General features: G+C 40.6%; 1 protein-coding gene across 2 annotated transcripts; it reads right to left on the bottom strand.

Moving 5' to 3' along the window:
• Positions 1–5,463: 5,463 nt before the first annotated feature.
• On the bottom strand, positions 5,464–11,948 carry LOC131705104 (uncharacterized). Of its 2 annotated transcripts, none has more exons than XM_059007314.1 (22): positions 11,834–11,948; positions 11,692–11,753; positions 11,511–11,600; positions 10,946–11,073; positions 10,722–10,868; positions 10,527–10,607; positions 9,702–9,872; positions 9,501–9,597; positions 9,187–9,407; positions 8,961–9,111; positions 8,659–8,867; positions 8,426–8,543; positions 8,140–8,339; positions 7,948–8,062; positions 7,654–7,823; positions 6,918–6,970; positions 6,715–6,842; positions 6,448–6,637; positions 6,218–6,359; positions 5,879–5,972; positions 5,688–5,792; positions 5,464–5,602 (listed from the first exon to the last, which is right to left on the bottom strand). In XM_059007314.1, the coding sequence occupies exons 1-22, from the start codon at positions 11,857–11,859 to the stop codon at positions 5,493–5,495; spliced, it is 2,808 nt and encodes a 935-aa protein (XP_058863297.1). In that variant the 5' UTR covers positions 11,860–11,948; the 3' UTR covers positions 5,464–5,492. The 2 variants fall into 2 exon arrangements, with proteins under 2 accessions (XP_058863297.1, XP_058863298.1); XM_059007315.1 differs by having other exon boundaries at positions 11,692–11,750.
• Positions 11,949–20,875: the final 8,927 nt, after the last annotated feature.

Genomic DNA, 20,875 nt, shown 5'->3' with positions numbered 1-20,875 from the left:
CCACTCCCTAATCCATGTGCATGCATTTCCTTGAATCCCACCTGCATTCAATTTGAGAATTAATCTTTTAGCAGGACTTTGTCAAAAGCTTTCTGAAAATCTAAATAAACCATGCCATATGCTTTGCAATTATCCATTGTCGATGTTGCATCCTCAAAAAAGTCAAGCAGGTTAGTTAGACACGATCTCCCTTTCCTAAAACCATGCTGACTGTCTCCCAGGATACTTTTACCATATAGGTAATTTTCCATTTTGGATCTTATTATAGTTTCCATAAGTTTACATATAATAGAAGTCAGACTTATTGGTCTGTAGTTACCTGGCTCGGTTTTGTCTCCCTTTTTGTGGATCGGTATTACGTTTGCAATTTTCCAGTCTGTCGGTACAACCCCTGTGTCAAGAGACTGTTGCATGATCTTGGTTGGCGGTTTGTAAATAACTTCTTTCATTTCTTTGAGTACTATTGGGAGGATCTCATCCAGCCCAGTGGATTTGTTTATTTGAAGAGCTCCTCGTCCCTTTAACACTTCTGCCTCTGTTATGCTAAAGTTATTTAAAACTGGATAGAAACAGGTTGACATGTGGGGCATGTTGTCCGTGTCCTCCTTTGTAAAAACCTGTGAAAAGTAATCATTTCATATATTTGCTATTTTTTATTTTTTCATCTATGATTTTGCCATTTGTATCTCTTAGACATTTAACCTCCTCTTTGAATGTTCTCTTGCTGTTATAATATTGGAAAAACATTTTGGAATTGGTTTTAGCCCCCTTAGCAATGTTCATTTATATCTATCTCTCTTGGCCTTTCTAACTTCCTTTTTGACTTGTGTTTGCAGTTCCAAATAGGAGTGGCAAACACTGTTGCAGCAGCAGAGGACATTCAAAGTGATCTAGACAGCATTCAGAACTGGGCAGACACAGAAATGTGTAAGGTACTGCACACAGGCAATACATTTCTCCCCCCTTCCTTTCTATATTGGTTAATTGTGGGCTCTATTTTCTTTTTTTAACATCACTGAGTCCCTTATCCCTGTGCAACCACAATGTAGAAACATATAGAGAATGTATGGGAATGGACAATATATATCACTGCTGTTTCTCTTAAAGCGTGTTTATTTATTTCTAATACTGGACCCTGTCTTAATACTGTATTACATTATGAATATGAATATAGCTGAATTATTCATTGTAGATAATACTTAGAATACCAGATACATATTTAGCATTAAAAAGCAATACATGTGATTTATTTAACAGTCGTTCATTATTTTGTGTATCAGCCGCCACACGAAGCTGAACGCAGTGCGGTATACTGTAATGATGCTCCAGTCAGTCTGCCCGGACTGCACCTGAACCATTTTAAAAACACGAAGCCCCTAATAAGCTAAATTGTAAAAATTAGGAAAAAATTGCGCAGATATAACGAAGCTAAATTTGAACTCCTAGCTGGAGCAACGAGAGAGGGCGAAAGGGCGGGCAGAGAAGGAGGGGGAGACGCTGCTAGGCAACCGGCTTGTGAACATTCCGCTCAGCTGAGGAGAGACCGTTAGGATTTAAAAATGCGAACGTTCCGAGCGGCGTTAGGCGCTTCGTTAAATTAACACACCGTTGCTGGTATATTAATTTTGAAGAAAACAATATTTTAACTCAAACAGCACTGTATTAAAAAAAAATACTTTACTAGAAGTTCCAGAACGTTTTCCAACAAATAAAAGGTGATACGTATTTATAATAAGTATATTTGTTATGATATTAAGACTAAAAAAATGTGCTACAGTTTGGTGTATAATTTATTTATTTATTTATTAAATGTTGTATTTATTTTTTAATATTGTATTGTTTTCACAAAATAACATCCATACATTATCAGTTCATCTGTTAGAGTAATCAAATCACAAATATTACTCGTCAGTAATTCATACACAGACACACTGTGGTAACTTCAAGAAGTTAAAATGTAAGGTTGGATTCAAGTTTAACCAAATAAATAAGTAAATACATTTGTATCTCTTGCTGGTGCCACGGCTTGTCTCTGTATCAATTCACTGATATTTGAGGTTTTGTTTAGTACACACTAGCAGGTGATCTGATAATCTTATTGATGTTATTTTGTGAAAACAATAACACGTTAATACTGTGCTACAAAAAAATGACTCGACGTGTTGTAACTTGTGCGGGTGATGTCACGGGTTGTCATGGCAGCGCCGATCATCACGGGAGTGGTTATCAGTGGTTGTCAGAGAAACGCTGGAGTTCCGCTGGCTTCCGAGGTATCCAACTCGAATATCTAAATCATATCTAAAACATATGATTTTAAACCGTTTTGTATAATATTTTCTTTTTCGGGGCTTCGCTAATAGCTTCTTGTTTAGTCTTTGTAGATATTGAACTGATCATTGTTTCAACGTGTATGTCTGGGTTTTGTCCAGTAGATGGCGCTGCTGCTGCTGTGATGTTTTGTTTAGCAGAATGCAGTTCACGTACCGTGTTACAAACGGGACGGCGCTGCACAGAGCGGTACAAACTGTGCAATTAAAATCTCCGGTAGTACTACAGACGGGCCGCCGATAGTCATCTCTGATTAACCCAACATGAATATAAATACGAACTAAGTCTGTTTCAAAGAGCACTCAGAGTGACGACGCCGGAGAGTCTGATAGCAGGTTTAATAATATGAATGTGCCTGTGTCTGATCGAGTCTTGCATCAAACTCTCCATCCTCTTTATAATATCAACACATTACACCCCCCCGTACTACACACGGTGTTTCCAGTGTAGTGAATTCAGTTCCAATAACTCACACACTCAAACATGAAGAGAACAACATGTTGTTAAGTAGCACTTTTTTGTGATGCTAAAACAAGGTATATATAAGGAGTGTTGATAATTTCACCCTAAACTTGCATATTGAAAGTAGCATGTCAAAGCAAGAAGGAATCTAATAAGTAGATTATGCCTGTGTAATCACAACTCAGAGGCAGCCAGACCTACGGCATCACACATGGGACTACAGAAACTGGTACGGGATTCTGGGAATTGTAGTTTGTTTGCAGTTTTACCGTTTTGTGGCTGAACGATGGAGGCTGCATTAGCCACTGTATTCGATTTTCTTTTTATCTAACGGGAGTAATACAAACTACACTAAGCAAAAATGTAAGAGATATATTAATGTTTTATATTTTGCATGTATTTGGATTAATACTTAATATACTTAGTTTTTGTGAACACGATCACCCACAGAACTGTATAATAAAGTTTGTTTCTAGAATTCTGTTCTTTGCATGTGTGTGTTTTATAATATGTATACCTGTCAGCACTGAGCTTTCAAAATAAGGGAGACTGCATGGGGCAGGACTCTGAAACAGGCCTTCACAGGCAGAGTTACCATATGACTTCATGCACACTAGAACACACTGGGATAGTTTAGGCTCTTCAACTCACACGCCAAAAGATTGTGGGAAGTGTAGTCCTGCTGTGAACAGTGACCAAGAGGTGTAGAATGTACCACAATGCATTGCAATTGGAAAAGCCTGAATTGTCCCAATGAACAAGGAGTCACATGGTAACCAGAATGCATGCCTGCCACAGGCTTCCCATGGGCCCTAAAGTATGACCAATACAGACAGGAAGGAACTGCACTGCTGGAAATAGTGATTTTAGAACCTGAAATGTTAGCAAAAATAATTGCTTTTGCAAAAACGTATGTAGGAGCTGAACTGGAATTTTGATTATTAAAAAAAGGAATTGTCACGGAATGCAGAGTTGGGTGGAGGTGTAAAAATAATCAAGTCCAGACAATGGTATGATATGACACAAGTTGTTTTCTTTTCCTTTATTAGTGTCTGCAAACAGTGGTAATCAGGACAACAAACAAAAGAAAATGTCCAAACAAAAGAGAAACGCTAACTGAAATGTGGAGAGACAAAACAAACAACAAAGTAAAATTATCCAGACTCTGGGTGGCTGTCCTTGCCTTTCTGGTGTCCACCCTCCTGGTTGGCTGTCTCTCTTTTGAATTAGTTTGTTTATGTCTGTCAAAAAAGTCAGTGAGCATTTGTTTGGTTTTATCCCTCAGTATCTCTCCCACACTCCTTTGTGCTTTCAGATACCACCCTCGACTGCTACAACACGGCCCCTTTTTATGTGCCGCGGAACGCCCCCTAATCAGCAGAACACCAATCAGCAATTGGCATTTTAATCTCCTCCCAATTCTGGGACATTACAGGACATTCCGTGTTGTTGCCCTCAACAAAGATGGTGACCGTCCTTTCGGGACTTCCGCCCCAAAGGTATAACTGCCACGTCACACCATCTCTGTTGGGGCCTTCTAGGCTGGCTCACAGCCCGCTGGGAGGATGGCTTACAGCAGGGGATCACTTCATCTCGTCACAGGAATGTATTCTTATTTTAGTTTATTTAGGTATGTGTAATTATTATGGTTTATGGATTGGTATGTGCTCCTTTTTTATGCACTGCACCCTCAAGTGGTAGTTTTCTTTATAGCTAATGAACTATAGAACTCAGTGTGGAAAGTAAACACTAAAGAACACAGATGACACAGTGAGGAGGAGCAACAACACATACAGTTCAACTGAAGACAATTAGTTTGTACTTTTGAAAGGAGTTCCTGGTATGGAACATATTGCTGTATTGGAAGGATTTTCCACTAGTTTTATTATTGGATATAAGTTAATAAAAGCTTACTGTATTCTGAAGATTGGGAAGTTTACACACCTGGAATTATTCTAGAAGTTAAGAGCTGGAAGTGATGTGAAGCACAGTGACTGTATGATGAGTCGTAATGTAGAGGATACCTAGCCTACAAAAACCAACAAGTGGGAAAATCATTTATGAAGCCACCACAATGTAAATTTAAAAAAGACAAGAGAATCCGTCAGGGAGAAGGGCCCAACCTAAGGGAAAGTGGAAAAGCCTGGCTTTGGTGGACAGCTTTTAACTTTACACCAGCTTTTGTTTTCAAATGAACCCCCCTCCATTACTATTTCTACACACAAGGCTTCAAAATAATTAACAGTTAAACATATATTCTTAAATCAGTGAAGCGGGGCTCTAGTTTGTTTCTTGTTGAAGCCTGGTTCATGACACTATAAATTGTATACGGAAATAGAATTTATGTATGAAAATTGTTACCTAATACATATTTAATAAAAGGGACAAATGAAGGGGGGTTTCTTCCTTAAATTTTATCATGCTAAATATCTGAAGGTATAGTAATTGCCCTGTTACTGTTCAATATAAAAATAGGGTTACAGCTCAATGGAGGAGGAAAGTCTTTGCCCCCAGGTTCACACAGTGAATTAGTGAAGGGTCCTTGAGTAACACACCATATTGAGAATGGCCTGATCAGGGAAAATCAAAGCATTTGATACAGCAAGGAGGAGGAAATCCCATTGACATGGCCATTCTGACATAAAGTGTAGAATTAGTCAAGCACAAAAAAAATAAGCTTTTACAAGCAAGATTTTTATTTATCAATACACACTTTTTGGCAGTTTCCAGAAAGATACAACTCCAGCTACAAAGATAACCACTGAACACACACCCATTGCAGCTCCCAGAAGGGACCACACATTGAATTGGGCTGCAAGAGAAGAAAGAAATAATTAGAGGAATAAAGGAGTTATATTTTACTTGAACTGCAATTGTGTTCACATCATGCATATTACCACTTCTAGGCATAAAGTGAAGGGATCCATCTCTCTTCAGCTCAATTGGGCCAGAAGACACAAACACCTTTACTGCACCACCATCCATCCCTTCAGCACTGCGACCTACAGGAGGAATTAGGAGGAGTCCATCAAAACAAATTGACAAAAAAGCATGCAAAATGTCCCCTCCTCTCAAACAGAGCTCTTACCATTCCTCTGTTTCCCTGGAATGCACCGTCTGCTACAGAGGCTGTCTGATGGCCGGGTTGAATCACATATCACAACACCGCAGTGGAAGTAAATCTGAAAGACAGCACACCTTGTCAAGCAAAACTAGCATCAATAGATCAGGCAGTACCATCATCCAATGAGGATTACTGAATTGAAAAAACAAATATATTGCATCATAAGTGTTTCTTGCAAAAGTGCAGTTACATGTTTTCATTCCAACTCACTAAAGATTTGAGAACAGCGACTATTTACTGCTTGCAAAGCAATCCAAACCATGCATTGTGGTACAAGATCCCCATCCCAACACTCCACTTTACCTGTCCTTTCAGTGCATCCTGGCCGCTTGTGAAGGAAAACATTTTCACTTCAAACCTCTTCAGATGGGAAGGGAACAGCACTCTTGCATTGCTGGAGACTGGGTGAAAGATGGTCAAGTACTCATCTGCAGAGTTCTCACAACTAGAAAGAGAAAGTAGGTCAGGAGCACGTCAGCCACAACTCCATTTCCTAGGTTTTGTAGCAGCAATATCATATTCCTGCATCTTACCTGTCCACAACAACATCCCACTTTGGAGAGCTATTCCTGTCAACAGAATAGGTTGCCCAGCAGTTCTCCAAAAACAATTCAGCCTGTGGATCCCTGCTGTACAGGAGCTCTACCTCAAAATACAAGGGTCTTCGCAAGTACTTCACAACAGGGTAATCCCGAGCTCCATAGAAGTCATTGTAGGTTGAATCTGCAGAGATGCAAGGGAGAATTTTATAGGTGGAAACACACTAGAGCATCTATATTATTTCAATTGCCCAGTCCTACCCAATGCAAGCTGCATGATGACTGCAAGGTCCCCCAAGCCAGGCTGGACTACAGGTGCAGGATTATTCTGGTACAAGAACTGTACTACCTTGGTGTCATTGACCAGATAGTGACAGGCAACTCTCAACCTGGAAAGAGGAGATGGGGTTAAGAGAGTTTCAGGCTCAACCACAAAGGATACTCACTTTGATTGCAATCCTTACCGGTAAGATGTGAACAGCACTTCATTCTCATAAGTCAGGAGGCTGTTGTCAAACTGGAAGAGAATCACAAAAGGCTCAGGTTGCAATGAACTTGTAGATTTAGTATGGAGCTGCATACCAAGTTGCAGACTAGCTAATATGGTACTCAGGATCATCCCCAGCTGTGTACTAATTTTGTACCCATTTCACAATTTAAAAATAAAAAATCATTGATTATGAACACTTTTGGGACCTTATGTTTGTTACAGTTAGTATGATACCACAAGTCTGTCTACAGAAACTGCTAGACTAATTTGGTATTGTTTTAGTAACCGCTAAGAGGGCAACAGCAGTTATTTTGGATTTGTTGCAAATATACATTTGAATACACAGCTGGCGACTCTTGAGCTGCAATTGGTATCAACTCTTGTACTAGTTTAGTCCCATCCTACGTACTAACCACTGGATCTTCCCCAGTTAGTACGCTCCTTCCAGTTCACTGCCATTGACCCAAAAAGGTCTATAGGCAGCACATGCAATGCCATAAACCAAGAGTCATGTGTCGCAGCACCTTTGTCAACTGGACAAGCAGTTCAATACAAAGGTGGCATCCTTCAGATGTACACATTTCATGCAAGTAATTCAGCTGATGGAAACACCAGTCACCATGGCTCCCCAGAGTGATCCAGGGGTGTTGGTCAACTTGTCAATATGTTGAACCTCCTCAAAATATGGTTTTAAATGTGTCAATACTAACCCTTCTAGTTGTGCCACAGGAGTTGACATTGAAGTAGAAAACCGCATTGATAGCATCAGACTGAAGAGGCCGGCAACTTGGATCCCTCAGAGTTAGTTGACTTGGAGACAAGCTGGGGACAGATTCCACTTTCACAGCAAGAGCTGCCATAGTTCCATTGGTGAAGCAATCTGAAACACAGCATTTGGAGCCAGGTTAAGGAAACAGATTATAGCTTCAATACCACTTCATGCAGCCTTTTTCCAATCTCAAAAGCAGCTATTCTAAAGAATGCTTTGTTCGCAGGAGAGTTACCAATCATCTTTGTAGGGAAACTGCAGGACAGGGAGAAGTCAGCCACCACAACCATGGTCCCAATATCCTTCAAGGTCAAGTCAAGTCTGCTTCTGATGCCTGAAGAACTGATCACCTACAGAGACAATACATCAGGTCAGTAATGTGTTGAACCCAAGACAACTAAAAACACATTAAAGCTCCATCACTTACTTCATATGTGGCATCAACTGAATTGTATGGCACAGTCATCCAGAAATTGGTAGCGTTGGCATTATACTTGTACAGGGCAAGCAGACTTCCACCAAGTTCTCTTGAGCCCACAAAAGGAACCCAGTTGCGACCCATGTTGCCATATGTTACCATGGTATAGAATGCAGCACCATCACAGTAGCCAGTTACTATAGGTAGAACTGCAAGAGGAAGAGCAGTTGTCAGGGCAATGGACTGGATTGGTCAGAAAAGGGTAATTGTAGACCACAAACAGTCAGGCACTTACTGATGTCTTTGAGAATGGCTTCAACTACAGCAGGATGAGTAAAGGGTGTATTCTCTGGCACTATATTCAGCAAGTAGGTCAGGGGCAGAATGTAGGTTCTGGTATCTGGAGGAGTTACCTGAAAGAAACATGGGTTTGTAGGATTAAACCCAAAGTCAGACAGCAAGCAACACATCCACAGGAAGCAAGTATTTTCAAAGGGCAATTGGATGGTTGAACAGGTGGGATGTTACCTTTTGCTTCACATTGGGGTCCTCAAATGGCACCTGGAGAGTGTAGGTCTTGGATCCATTGGGAAAGACATGCTCCTGGACATTGTAACCTTTTAGGTTGGCTTCTGGCACAGTTAACGTCTCTGATCCAACTATAATTTTGACCAGCTCCACATCAGGCAGGAATGTCCCCAGGGTCACATTGAACACTCTGGCTTTAGGAACAGTGTCTGAAATTAAAGCATGCAGTTAAATGAAGGCTATGAAGTGGAGCACTGCAACAAATCCCTTTGATTTACTGCATGTGGACAAGTTCTACATACCGTTTGTGACAACTGGAGGCCGAGGCATGAAAGGAGTGGTTATTGGATGAAGTACTGTGTACTTGGTCTTCTCAGGCCCATCTTGCCAGGTATGCTCCAGCATTGGTTCAATAGAGTAAGAGATCACATAGGTGTTGTCCAATACATGGCTCTGAAAGCACAGAAGCATCTTAGGAAGCAAGCTTTAAAATGAGAAGGATTTAGAAGTTGTTGAACTTCTACATACCTTATAATATCCACCATCAGCTCCCACAGGAATTTTTACAGTGATTAGCTGGGGACCGACATCCAGTTTATAATCTCTATTATGAATCGTTGCAGGGTCAAGCTTGCGACCATCAACTCCCATTTGAACATCAAGGGTAGTAATTTGTGGTGTCGGAACAAGAGGAGGTAGAACACGGGGAACATTCCATGTAATCATCTGTTCTGTGAAGGCTGTTCCATCTGACAGAAAGTAACATAGACTTGGTATAGAAAATTCATACTTAAAACATAGAACAGTTCTTGAGCACCATTACCCTCAATAAGCTTACTCACCAGTAGGACATGTAACTGCAGTGTCCACCATCATGACCATCCATCTTTGCTTATAAAAGGTGGTTGACCTTATCACAGCCATTGGTACAGTTTGGATCTGTTAGAGGGGAGGGGGAATTTTACTAAAACAAAAGCAAGACTTGTCTACCTTCATAGTCTGGATATACTGTACTAGAGAACAATGAAGCCTAGACTACTTACCACCTGAGGCTGGCTTTCTGTGGAGTTGTATGCAGCTCTAACCAGAATTCGACTTGGTGTAGTGTTTATGCCATAGCCATTTGTCATGGCCTGAGCAACAGTCATGGTTGTCTTTCTATTTGCTGGGAGATGGAACACAATTTTCCAGATGCTGTTGTCAGCAGCAGTTGCCTAGCAAAGAGAAAACCCCATTAGAATAGGGAGTTTGAACACAAAGCATCCCCAGTCTAAAGGATTTGTCACAGCAGATGGCTTGTTTAATAAAACATGAACTAAAACTGAAGGGTGAAATGTATCACTGAAACCGTTATATGATCACCAAACGTCTCTAAAGGAACAGAGTAAATCCTCAAATACAACTGCGTACGAAAGAGCCTATGTGAAAGCATGTGGTCTGGATCGGACACAGGCAGAGTTTGTAGCCATTCATTTGTACTGGACCTTAATATCCGTGTACCAATCTTTAGGACAATACTTGAAATTGCTCCTATACAACAGACTTCAAAAAGGTATATCATGAAGGGTTTGTAACCCTGCACATATGAAGCCACTACCTAAGTGGTTGAAATACAAAGCTTACACACTGACAAGAAAGTGTTAACTTCACCACAACCATGTTTTACCACAACAAATCACAGAATATGTATACAAAGCCAATGCCTTAAATGTTACACAATTCCAATATGACCACCCTCTTGGGAGACAGGTTAAAGTTAAGGGGGCCGTTAGATTTTGCTTCAAACTAGATGAGACAGTAGATTAGACCTCAATTAGGCAAGACCAATGGGATGTGAATGAAGCAAATGCAAAGTCACATGATTCTACCTCAGGGTATGCAAGGGACCAATCAGGATCATCTTGAACAAAGTTTGGCTCAATAAGTGGCACACCTCTTCTCACAGAAACCTAAAGAGAATTCACATTAGTCATGAGTGAAGCACTTCTGTAATGACAATTAAAATACCCACACAACACAACAAGTTATACTGAACAGCATTATCACATCCTGACAGCCCTTACCTCCATGTAGTTTCTTTCACACAGAATCTCCCTCTCCACCCATGGAGAATAGCGGCATGTCATGCTCTGAACATAGGAGGAAGCTGAAGTCATAGCACTGTTTGAGAAGACACTGATTTGTACTGTCAGCTTGTAGGTCTCATCATTCTGGAAACAAAGGCTAAAGTTAGTCCCAGCATGTCACCATTAGAAACAAGTTTACAAGAAATAAAATGATGACTCACTGTGTTCTGAGCAAAGCAGCTCAGCACAGAAGCAAGGAACTTGGCATTTCCAAAGAAGTCAACAGTTAAGCTATATCCACACTGTGCAGCCAGTCTTGGAGAGAGGGACACAAGCGCCCCCTTATTGTCTATAGAAAGAAATTCAGTTGGCCTTTTAAGAAACTGTACACATGATCAAACAATGTAGAGACATAACAACGTGAACACCCCCACCACCCCGTCCCATCTACTTTTTGCAATTTTTTAAAAAACTATTTATATTTGTAGAATTATACGCCCATTCGGAACAATAGGTTTAGAGTAAATTATTTCTAATTCTGCGCACTTGCAGTCAACAAATCTGACTAAGGTTGTAGCAGCACAGGTCTATTTAGTGTGATCAGCAACATGCTTTTAAAGCCAACGCAAGAGTTTCATACCCTGTATTTGAAAAAAAAAACGAAGCCTGGTTGATGCCATACAGCGCAGGAGTGCTCTGTACTTAATTCAGGTTATTAAATTACGAGTCAACACGCTTCAAAAACATACATCAAAAGCTTTCCATTCAAGAAAATTGATCACTCACCAATCACATTGATACGAAAATACTTTCCAACAAAAGACTTATCCAACATCATCATCATAACACTCCCTTGACATTCTGTCCTCACCGAGCCTGCAGAAGACAACGATACATGAAAAACACACAACCGGCAAATAAACAGGAAGCTGAAAGAACAGCTCTGCAGAAGCGACCGTTATCGTACCTAGAGGGGGGTTCTGCGTCCAAACTTCAGTGACTAACACTGCTAACAGCAATGTTATTCTGCTTTGGAAAAAAAAACACGCAAGTGAGAAACACACAATAAAATGAACGTTTCTAAAAGTAGAGAAAAGATCAACAATTACCCAAATCTAAGACAACACGGCATCATTAAATCCAAGGCAGCCCCAACCGTGAACTTCTTTCACCGTTATAAAGAAACAATAATAAAAACAAACCCGTCAGTAGTTAAGTTTGGTGTTCCTTAGAGCCCAATGGGTTTATAAAGAGGTTCAGGTGCTAATGGGAGCTAATTAGCTGCAATTGATGCGCGCACCTCTTTCATATTAGTCCTCTAATTTTCAATCAGTATGTTAATTAAAATAAATAATAATAATAATAATAATAATAATAATAATAATAATAATAATAATAATAATAATAATAATAATAATAATAATAATAACCCATTTAGAAGATTGTACTTTGAATTTAAGTTTGGCAGAAGTACGTGCGGAACAAACTGGACTGTCACCGACAAGGACTGTCTGATTAAAGGCTCAGCTATGGAGGCATGTAGTAAACAAACCCCAATGAATAATAAAAAGCAGGCCGCGCAAATGAAGAAACACATTTATATCATGCAGGAATCCAGGCAGATGTGTTGCCTGCGCCAGTTTGAGGGGACGAGAATGACAGCTCGAGTTCTGATGTTAACATTCACAAGTCAATTACCCATTTTTACAATTTCCCCAGACTGATAGGTAGGCTAAGCATATATTAAAGTAGACAATTTATTTGAGGCCACTTGATTTAAGAAACAGTGCAAAGCATCTCTTTAGCATGTCAGATTTGCCATGACAGGGGCAGTCCCGGGGAATAGAATGACCAAGTGGCAAATGGAAAGCACAGCGCTTAACCTGAAATACAACGCGCAGTATTGATTTAGAACAGAATCAACACAAATCGGATGGCGTGTTGGCAATTTGAATTGTAATCAATTTATTTAAGATTTGAAGTTCACATTTCAATTATTGAGCTTAATTACATTCATTATTTTATGTATAATTAATTCAATTAGTGTGTTGAGCATTTTCAATTTGGCATATTATCTTCGAATGTTGAGTTTTGTCTATTTGACAGCTGTTACTTCAATTCAAATGTTGAACTTTGTCGTTGATGTTTGACGCTCCGGCTTTTGCAGTTCACATTTTTGTTACATTCCACCTCTCATAGGTTTGAACACAAACGGGTTTATTTGTGAAATTGTCAGATTGTTTCTTGTGTATCCAGCGCTCATCTGAACTAACTGGTTCAGTAGTCTGTTCCCGTGAATAGACAGCACATGCCTGAGGGGGTGTGTTCTGTACAGCTGTGCATTTGAGTAAAGTTTGTCGCGGAGTTTTAAACGTTCCCATGGCAACTGAGTCAACAAAACCAACATCATCACGCTTTGAGACGCAAGCTAAGGGCTAAGAAGTAAATGGTAAAAAGTGAAAGCAGTGTAAGTCAGTGGAATTTTTTGATTGTTTGATTTTATCAAATGTTCACGATAATCATGTATGTTCTGTAAATGCGGAATGCAATTAGTTGATATGTAAAAGCATGAATAAATGAATGGTGTCTATTCCTAACGCATCGGTAAAGTTCAGTATAGTGCCGCTTTTGTAGCAGCAAGCAGGCTTGTTCCGTCGTCTTGATATCACTATGTAACACAATTTTTGTTCCTGGGTAGTAGGTGTTATTTCCTAATTGCTTATGCCTCAAAAGTATAGAAAATGGCTACTATTCCCCACAAACTTTGCTTTTGTTACCAGGACAGTGATATTTTGAAATTTACCTTTTTCCAATGAGAAAACGGACGAATTTGTGTCTTTTGGTTCACATAAAGTCAGAAAAAAACAACATATGAATCCAAATTAACATGTATTTATACTAAAGTAATACAAAAATGACTACAAAAGATTTAGAAGTGAGTAGTTTTTCGAGATTTAAGATTATACTGTAAATCACTTTCACGAATCAGCCCCCAAATGTAGTCTCCCATCAAGTTCTCGTTATACTGTCCTTGGTAGCGGCGTTCAAAGTCCATTATATCCTGGTGGAAGCGCTCGCCTTGCTCCTCCGAGTACGCTCCCATGTTCTCCTTGAATTTATCAAGATGAGCATCAAGGATATGGACTTTGAGGGACATCCTTCAGCCCATTGTGCCGTAGTTCTTCACCAGAGTCTCAACCAGCTCCACATAGTTTTCGGCCTTGTGATTGCCCAGGAAGCCCCGAACCACTGCGACAAAGCTGTTCCAAGCCGATTTCTCCTTACTAATGAGCTTCTTGGGGAATTCAATGCACTCCAGGATCTTCTTTATCTGTGGTACGACGAAGACACCGGCTTTGAACTTTGCCTCAGACAGCTTAGGGAAGAAGTCTTGAAGGTACCTGAAAGACCCTTCTCTTTACTTCTAAAGACGGCTGCTCTCTCTCTCCGGAGGAGTGGGTACGGGGAGCTCATGGCAGTGTGGCACCGGGGCGATGGATGAAGGAAGGTCCGGATACGTGATAGCAGGTGCATTCTTGCCAGTCCGACATTTGGAAGGGTCCATCATGCAGAAGTAGCAGTTGCTTAAGTGGTCAGTGGGTTCCCGCCAAATTCTTGGGATAGCGAACTTCATGGCTCTCTTTTCCCCTCTGTACCATCCTACAAAAATACATTTATTTCACCCATGACTAATGTGTAAGAGATTCTCGCAACATTTTTCATATATGATATATTTATTCAATAACATTGAAAATTGTAAAACATTTTAAAATTAAAAACTTTTACAATTTTAAAAATTTTAACAAATTTTATAACATAAAATTCCGAGCAATAATTGTCCATCTTACCTTCCAGAGTTTTTTTTGCAGTGCTCGCAGGTGAAATGAGGTGCCCAGGGTTTGTCTTGATCCCCGACAGGCATGCCAAAATATGCCTTGTAGGCCTCACACATCTTAGCAGATGCTTCCACGGAGTACTTTTTCACTCTTGTCTTGATAAATTTGCCGCAGACATAGCAAAATGCGTCTGCCGGATGCTTGCAGCCTCTTGATGCCATCTCAGAAAAATGCAGATATGTATCCACTTAGGCAGCTGGAACTAAACTGAACTGGTGGGCTTACGGCCCCTGTATTTATACTACTATTTATATTACTGGAAAGTTCTAGAAAGTTCTAGAAGTTACTCCAAGTTTACTCAGCACTGAATCTATCTGGAATGTTCTGGAAAATAGGTAAATTTCAAAATATCACTGTCCTGGTCACAAAAGCAAAGTTTGTGGGGAATAATAGTCATTTTCTATACTTTTGAGGCATAAGCAATTAGAAAATAACACTTACTACCCAGGAACCAAAAAAAAAAAAAAAAATTGTTACACGGTGATATCTGCCTCCGGTGGCTTCTTTGAGGATTGCGAACAAATTGTGACTGAAAAAAGATCAAGAATGTACCAATCTGGCGCGAAGAAGCGTAAAAAGAAAAAAAACTGAGGAAGAAAAACAACATGAGAAAGGTATTGTATTATTTGATTTAGCTCCGTTTTTATTGCTGTAGCTTGCTTGCATGCTGGCTGTGCCCAGGCGCGTAATCACAGTGTACACATTGAGGCAGCCGAGGCCCTCGGTAAAAATCGACTCAATTCTTAATTGTGAAGACCAAAATAATAATAAAAAATGTACCCACTTTCTTTTTTAAGAGTGTAAAATTGATATATATATAAAATGTTATTTTTTATTTCTTCACATTACTATAATCTCGGGCTGTGTATTTGCATCTATAGCGACCCGGCCTGTGCGCCAGGCAGCACCGGGACCTCTGCGACCGGTTTCTCCCGCCTGAAGTACTGTACTACTTCCTATCGTCGATTTATACAGACAAAAGAATATTAAAGTTGAGTGAGAAACTGTGTGCTAAACTCTTTCAAAGCAGGAGTCACAGTGTCAGCACCAGTCCCAGCAGTATCAGCACCAGTCTTACCGGTCAGCAGCAGTTACCAGTCCCAGCAGTGTAAGGCAACTTAAGTAGCAGTGAACCAAATGCAAGTCAATAAAGGTATGAACCCATCTACTTATTAATAGTGATGTTATATTCTTGTCCTTTTAAAATCACATATTTCTGACAGTGTCAATATGGTCATTGTAGGTTGCTGTGGTTTTGCTGGGAGACAATTAGTTTTGATCTTTGAAATAATATGGGTCATCAAATTTTAACATTAACATCATCATCCAAGAGACTTAATATTGCTTTGCAGTTTACACGAACAGTCTCCAGGCTTTGTAAGATGATAACTTTTACCTTTGTAACATGAACAGGATCTGCAAGAGGTTTGTTCAACTGTTTTTTTTTGGGGGGGGGGGTTCAAACCAAATCTATTACCAGTAAAACACACACACACACACACACACACACACACACACACACACACAGACGCAGCAGTTGTACAGTGTTATACAAGGAAAATAACAATATATACTCATGACACATTAAGTGTTGAGATGACGATATCACATTATTTTTACATTAGTAGCCTATTATTTATTTTACAGTTGTCACACACAGCCTACATAAAATAATAATAATAATAATAATACACATTTCAAGAATCACAAATGTATACAAATTCTGCCACCCTTTTACACAGTTGGGTTTTTACTGGAACAATCTAGGAGGTAAAGTACTTGCTAGCTGTCTGTCTGTCCATCCATCTAGTGCAGGAGTTGTTAACCCATGGTCCTAAAGAGAGCCTCAATCCTGCAGCGGCTCCCCTATAACTTTCCTGCCGTATCGGAGCGCCTGTCAGTCTGCGAGTGAACGGCGGTGTGAGCCGTGTCTTAGAGCGCATAACCTTCAAAGTAAAAAAAAAAATAAGATCCGTATTAATTTGGAATAGCATTAAAAATTGACGCAGACGTCTTCTTTTCATCCTTTCTTCATTCATCCCTTCCTCTTTTCTTTTGATATTTAGCGGAGAAATTGAACTTTTTATAGACCTCCTCGGAGTCTCCTCCCCCCTCCCTCGCTTCTGAGCTCCGTCAGCGGGCACAGTGCCGGGTTTTGTCCCCCGCCTTTAGCGCACAATGCCCCGGCTTGGCCCGTGTGGGTTTCCCGTCGCAGCCCCCAAGTGCTTCGTAGGCAGTGGCCCTCTATAATAGGCGCAGTCGAGCCGAAAGAGAGCACCAGACTCCAGCGGAGAGATAGCAGCAGCAGCGCCGCACACGAATACACCCGGCACAGAGTAGAAATGGGGACTCGGTCGAATTTACGAAGCGGTTCCCGTGCTCGAAATGTCAAAGGTAAGTAAAAATAAATACTGAATCTTATAGCAGTATGGATTTACATTGACAATGACGTGTTTGATTTATTTATTTATTGTCATTTATTTTAAGTCTTTGTTAAGTTTAACACGCAGTGAGGAGCAACTAATAACATAAATGAGCAGATAGACTTCGTTTGTTTATTTTTTTTCATCTCTTTTCAAATATTCATTTATGTACTTTGAAATGTTATATATTTGATCATTCACATATATATTCAACACAATCTATATTATATTATTAAATATACGGGGTTAGTCTATGTATGTATTTCTTTGTATCGCTTGTTTTGAGTTTGCGAACATGGTCCTTTTAGTATTCCTTATTTTTAGTCGTTTTCCGTTTGATAGAAATGTCAGACATGCTCAATCCATATCAGGGTCTGCTGCTGTGTATTATAAAGAGATTTCAGACATGCTCAATCAATATCAGGGTCTGCTGCTGTGTATTATAAAGAGATTTCCGACATGCTCAATGAATATCAGTATCTGCTGCTGCGTATTATAAAGAGATTTCAGACATGCTCAATCCATATCAGGGTCTGCTGCTGTGTATTATAAAGAGATTTCCGACATGCTCAATCAATATCAGGGTCTGCTGCTGTGTATTATAAAGAGATTTCAGACATGCTCAATCCATATCAGTATCTGCTGCTGTGTATTATAAAGAGATTTCAGACATGCTCAATCAATATCAGTATCTGCTGCTGCGTATTATAAAGAGATTTCAGATGTCAATCAATATCCGGGTCTGCTGCTGTGTATTATAAAGAGATTTCAGACATGCTTAATCAATATCAGTATCTGCTGCTGTGTATTATAAAGAGATTTCAGATGTCTCAATCAATATCTGGAGCAGCAGTGTGGAGTAGTGGTCAGGGGGGCTCTGTACTCTTGACCAGAGGCTCTTGTGTGGGTTCAGTCCCAGGTGGGGACACACACACTGCTGCTGTACACTTGAGCAAGCAGGTACTTTACGTAGATTGCTCCATTAAAAAACCCAACTGTATAAATGGGTAATTGTATTTAAATAATAATATCACAATTGTAAGTCACCCTGGATACGGGTGTCTGCTAAGAAATAAAATATCAGAGTCTGCTAAACAGTAGAATGTATGCTGTGCCATAGGAGTCTCATTGAAACTGCTGTGTCATAGGATTCTCATTGAAACTGCTGTGCCATAGGAGTCTCATTGAAACTGCTGTGCCATAGGGAGTCTTATTGAAACTGCTGTGCCATAGGAGTCTCATTGAAACTGCTGTGAAATAGGGAGTCTCATTAAAACTGTTGTGCAATAGGGAGTCTTATTGAAACTGGCATAGTCTTTTTTAACTGAAGTTTATGCCATAGGGCTGCATCAGCAGGTTACAAGCTGACAAGCTAATTATTAAGTTGTATACCCTGTGTGTGTGTGTGTGTGGTCATGTCTCAGTGAGTGTGTGTGTGTTTCCCTGTGTATGTGTGTTCATGTCTCTCTGTGTGTCAGTGTGCGTATTTCTCTGTGCATGTGTCACTGTGTGCGTGTTTCAGAATGTGCACCTGTGTCTCTGCGTGTCTATGATGTAAACCAATCATTCTGGTTTTCAAACAGCTTGCAGGGCAATAGTGAATCACTCAAATTGTGAATGAATGTGTAAATAAATAAATTAAACAAACTAATGAGAGAGTGGGAGGGAGAGGGAGGGAGGAAAAGGAAGTGAGAGAAAGAACAGCAAGAGGGAAAGCGAGAACGAGTGACTCGTTTGGAAGTGTAAAGGGATGAACTAATGAATGAATCAACAAATTACTCCCTGGAATTCTGGAGACTGAAAGATAGATAGAAGTTTATAACCGTTTGTCTGAGGGATGCTGTGACAGGAAATGTGGAGTAGTGGTTAGGGCTCTGGACTCTTGACCGGAGGGTTGTGGGTTCAATCCCCAGTGGGGGACACTGCTGTTGTACCCTTGGGCAGATACTTTACCTAGATTGCTCCAGTAAAAACCCAACTGTGTAAATGGGTAATTGTATGTAAAAATAATGTGATATCTGTATAATGTGAAATATCGTATAATGTGATATCTTGTAAGAATTGTAAGTCGCCCTGGATAAGGGCGTCTGCTAAGAAATAAATAATAATAATAATAATAAAATGACCGAGGTTGAGACTCAGAGACAGTTTAAATGTTCAAAAATAAAGTTTTTAATAAACAAAAATACAAAATAAACCGGCACAAGGGCCAAACAAAAAGGTTTTAAACATAAAATAAACACAAAACAAAAAAAGCAAAACTTACAAAAATAAAGGTTTCCAGGCTGGGCTTTGCCTTCACTGGATTCAAAAACAAACAAACAGAAACCCAGCACACACAAAACACTCTTGTTTCTTCTCCTTCTAGAACACTCCCCCTAGCCAGGGCCTCTCCCCTAGCTTTTATCCCCTGTGGCTGGAGCCCAATTAATAAATAATTGCTGATTATTCAATTAGGGCTCCAGCCACATTCTCACATGTTTTCCTGGCACGGAGGAATTTAACCCCCCTGCCAGTCCCAACCACGTTCTTAAAGACGGGGCAGTCCCCCGTCACAAATGCCTTTTCAAGCAGTCACCCCCTCAAATGTTAACATCAAAGCATATCAAAGTTTAATTTCTTTTTTTTTTTGGAATCGTCAATTATTTTTACCCCGTGATTTCTCCCCAATTTGGAATGCCCAATTGTTTTTAAGACAGCCCCTGTCTCACTGCTTCTACAACCCCCCCCCCCCCCCACCTCCACACCTCCCCTCCTCCCCCCCCCCCCCCCCCCACCCCCGCAGTGACTCTTTCTCGGCTGGGAGAGGCTGGAGACAGACAAGCGCACTCAAGCTTTAGTCCTCTGAAACAACACCGTACTTCAAACTGTCAAGTCAAGCTGTCCACTTTCTTCTTTCTTTGTTTTTTTGTTTCTTTCTTTCACACTGCAAGCCCAGTGTAACACAGCCGGCTCACAGGCAGGCAGGCAGGCAGGCAGGCGGGCGTCTGGCCACCCACAGGAGTCACTGGTGTGCGGTGAGACCGTGATTACCCAGCTGACTTGAGCCCCCCTGCCTGGGTGGCATTCTGCTAATTGTGCACTGTCCCCTGGGAGCCCCTTGGAAATCCTCTAGGAATCCCCTAGGTACCTCCTAGGAGCTCCTGGCCACAGCTGGCGGTGGCATAGGCCCGGATTCGAAACAGTGCATTCTGCACTCCAGGGTGTGCCTTTACAGGATGCACCACTCGGGAGTCCCCTATTATTGTTAAAGATAATAAAATATTATAATCAGATTTGTAGGTCAACAGATCCACCATAAATAAAGCGGCTTCTTGTTCCTGATGAAGTCATTTCCACCGTGCTGCTGATGTGCTGCTGTGTGAGAGTGCTAATCTGGAGTGAAATGTGTTCAGGCTTTCACACACACACATTGAGAGAGACACACACATTGAGAGACACACATACGCACACTGGAGCACACACACATTGCAAGAGAAACACACTGAGACACACACACACACTGAGAGAGAAACACACTGAGACACACACACACATTGATAGAGACACACACTGAGACACACACATTGAGAGAGAGACACACACACACACATTGAGAGAGACACACACTGAGACACACACACACAGAGAAACACACCGAGACACACACTCACACACACACATTGGGAGAGACACACACACACATTGAGATAGACACACACTGAGACACACACACACATTGAGAGACACACACACACATTGAGAGAGACACACACTGAGACACACACACACACACACACATATACACACACATTGAGATAGAAACACACCGAGACACAGACACACATTGAGA

The sequence above is a fragment of the Acipenser ruthenus genome, chromosome 35 (genome assembly GCF_902713425.1).
Source record: "Acipenser ruthenus chromosome 35, fAciRut3.2 maternal haplotype, whole genome shotgun sequence".
In the NCBI taxonomy this organism is placed as follows: domain Eukaryota; kingdom Metazoa; phylum Chordata; class Actinopteri; order Acipenseriformes; family Acipenseridae; genus Acipenser; species Acipenser ruthenus.
Note: the sequence above shows the minus strand (reverse complement) of the source record. Positions and strands in the feature narration are given on the sequence as shown.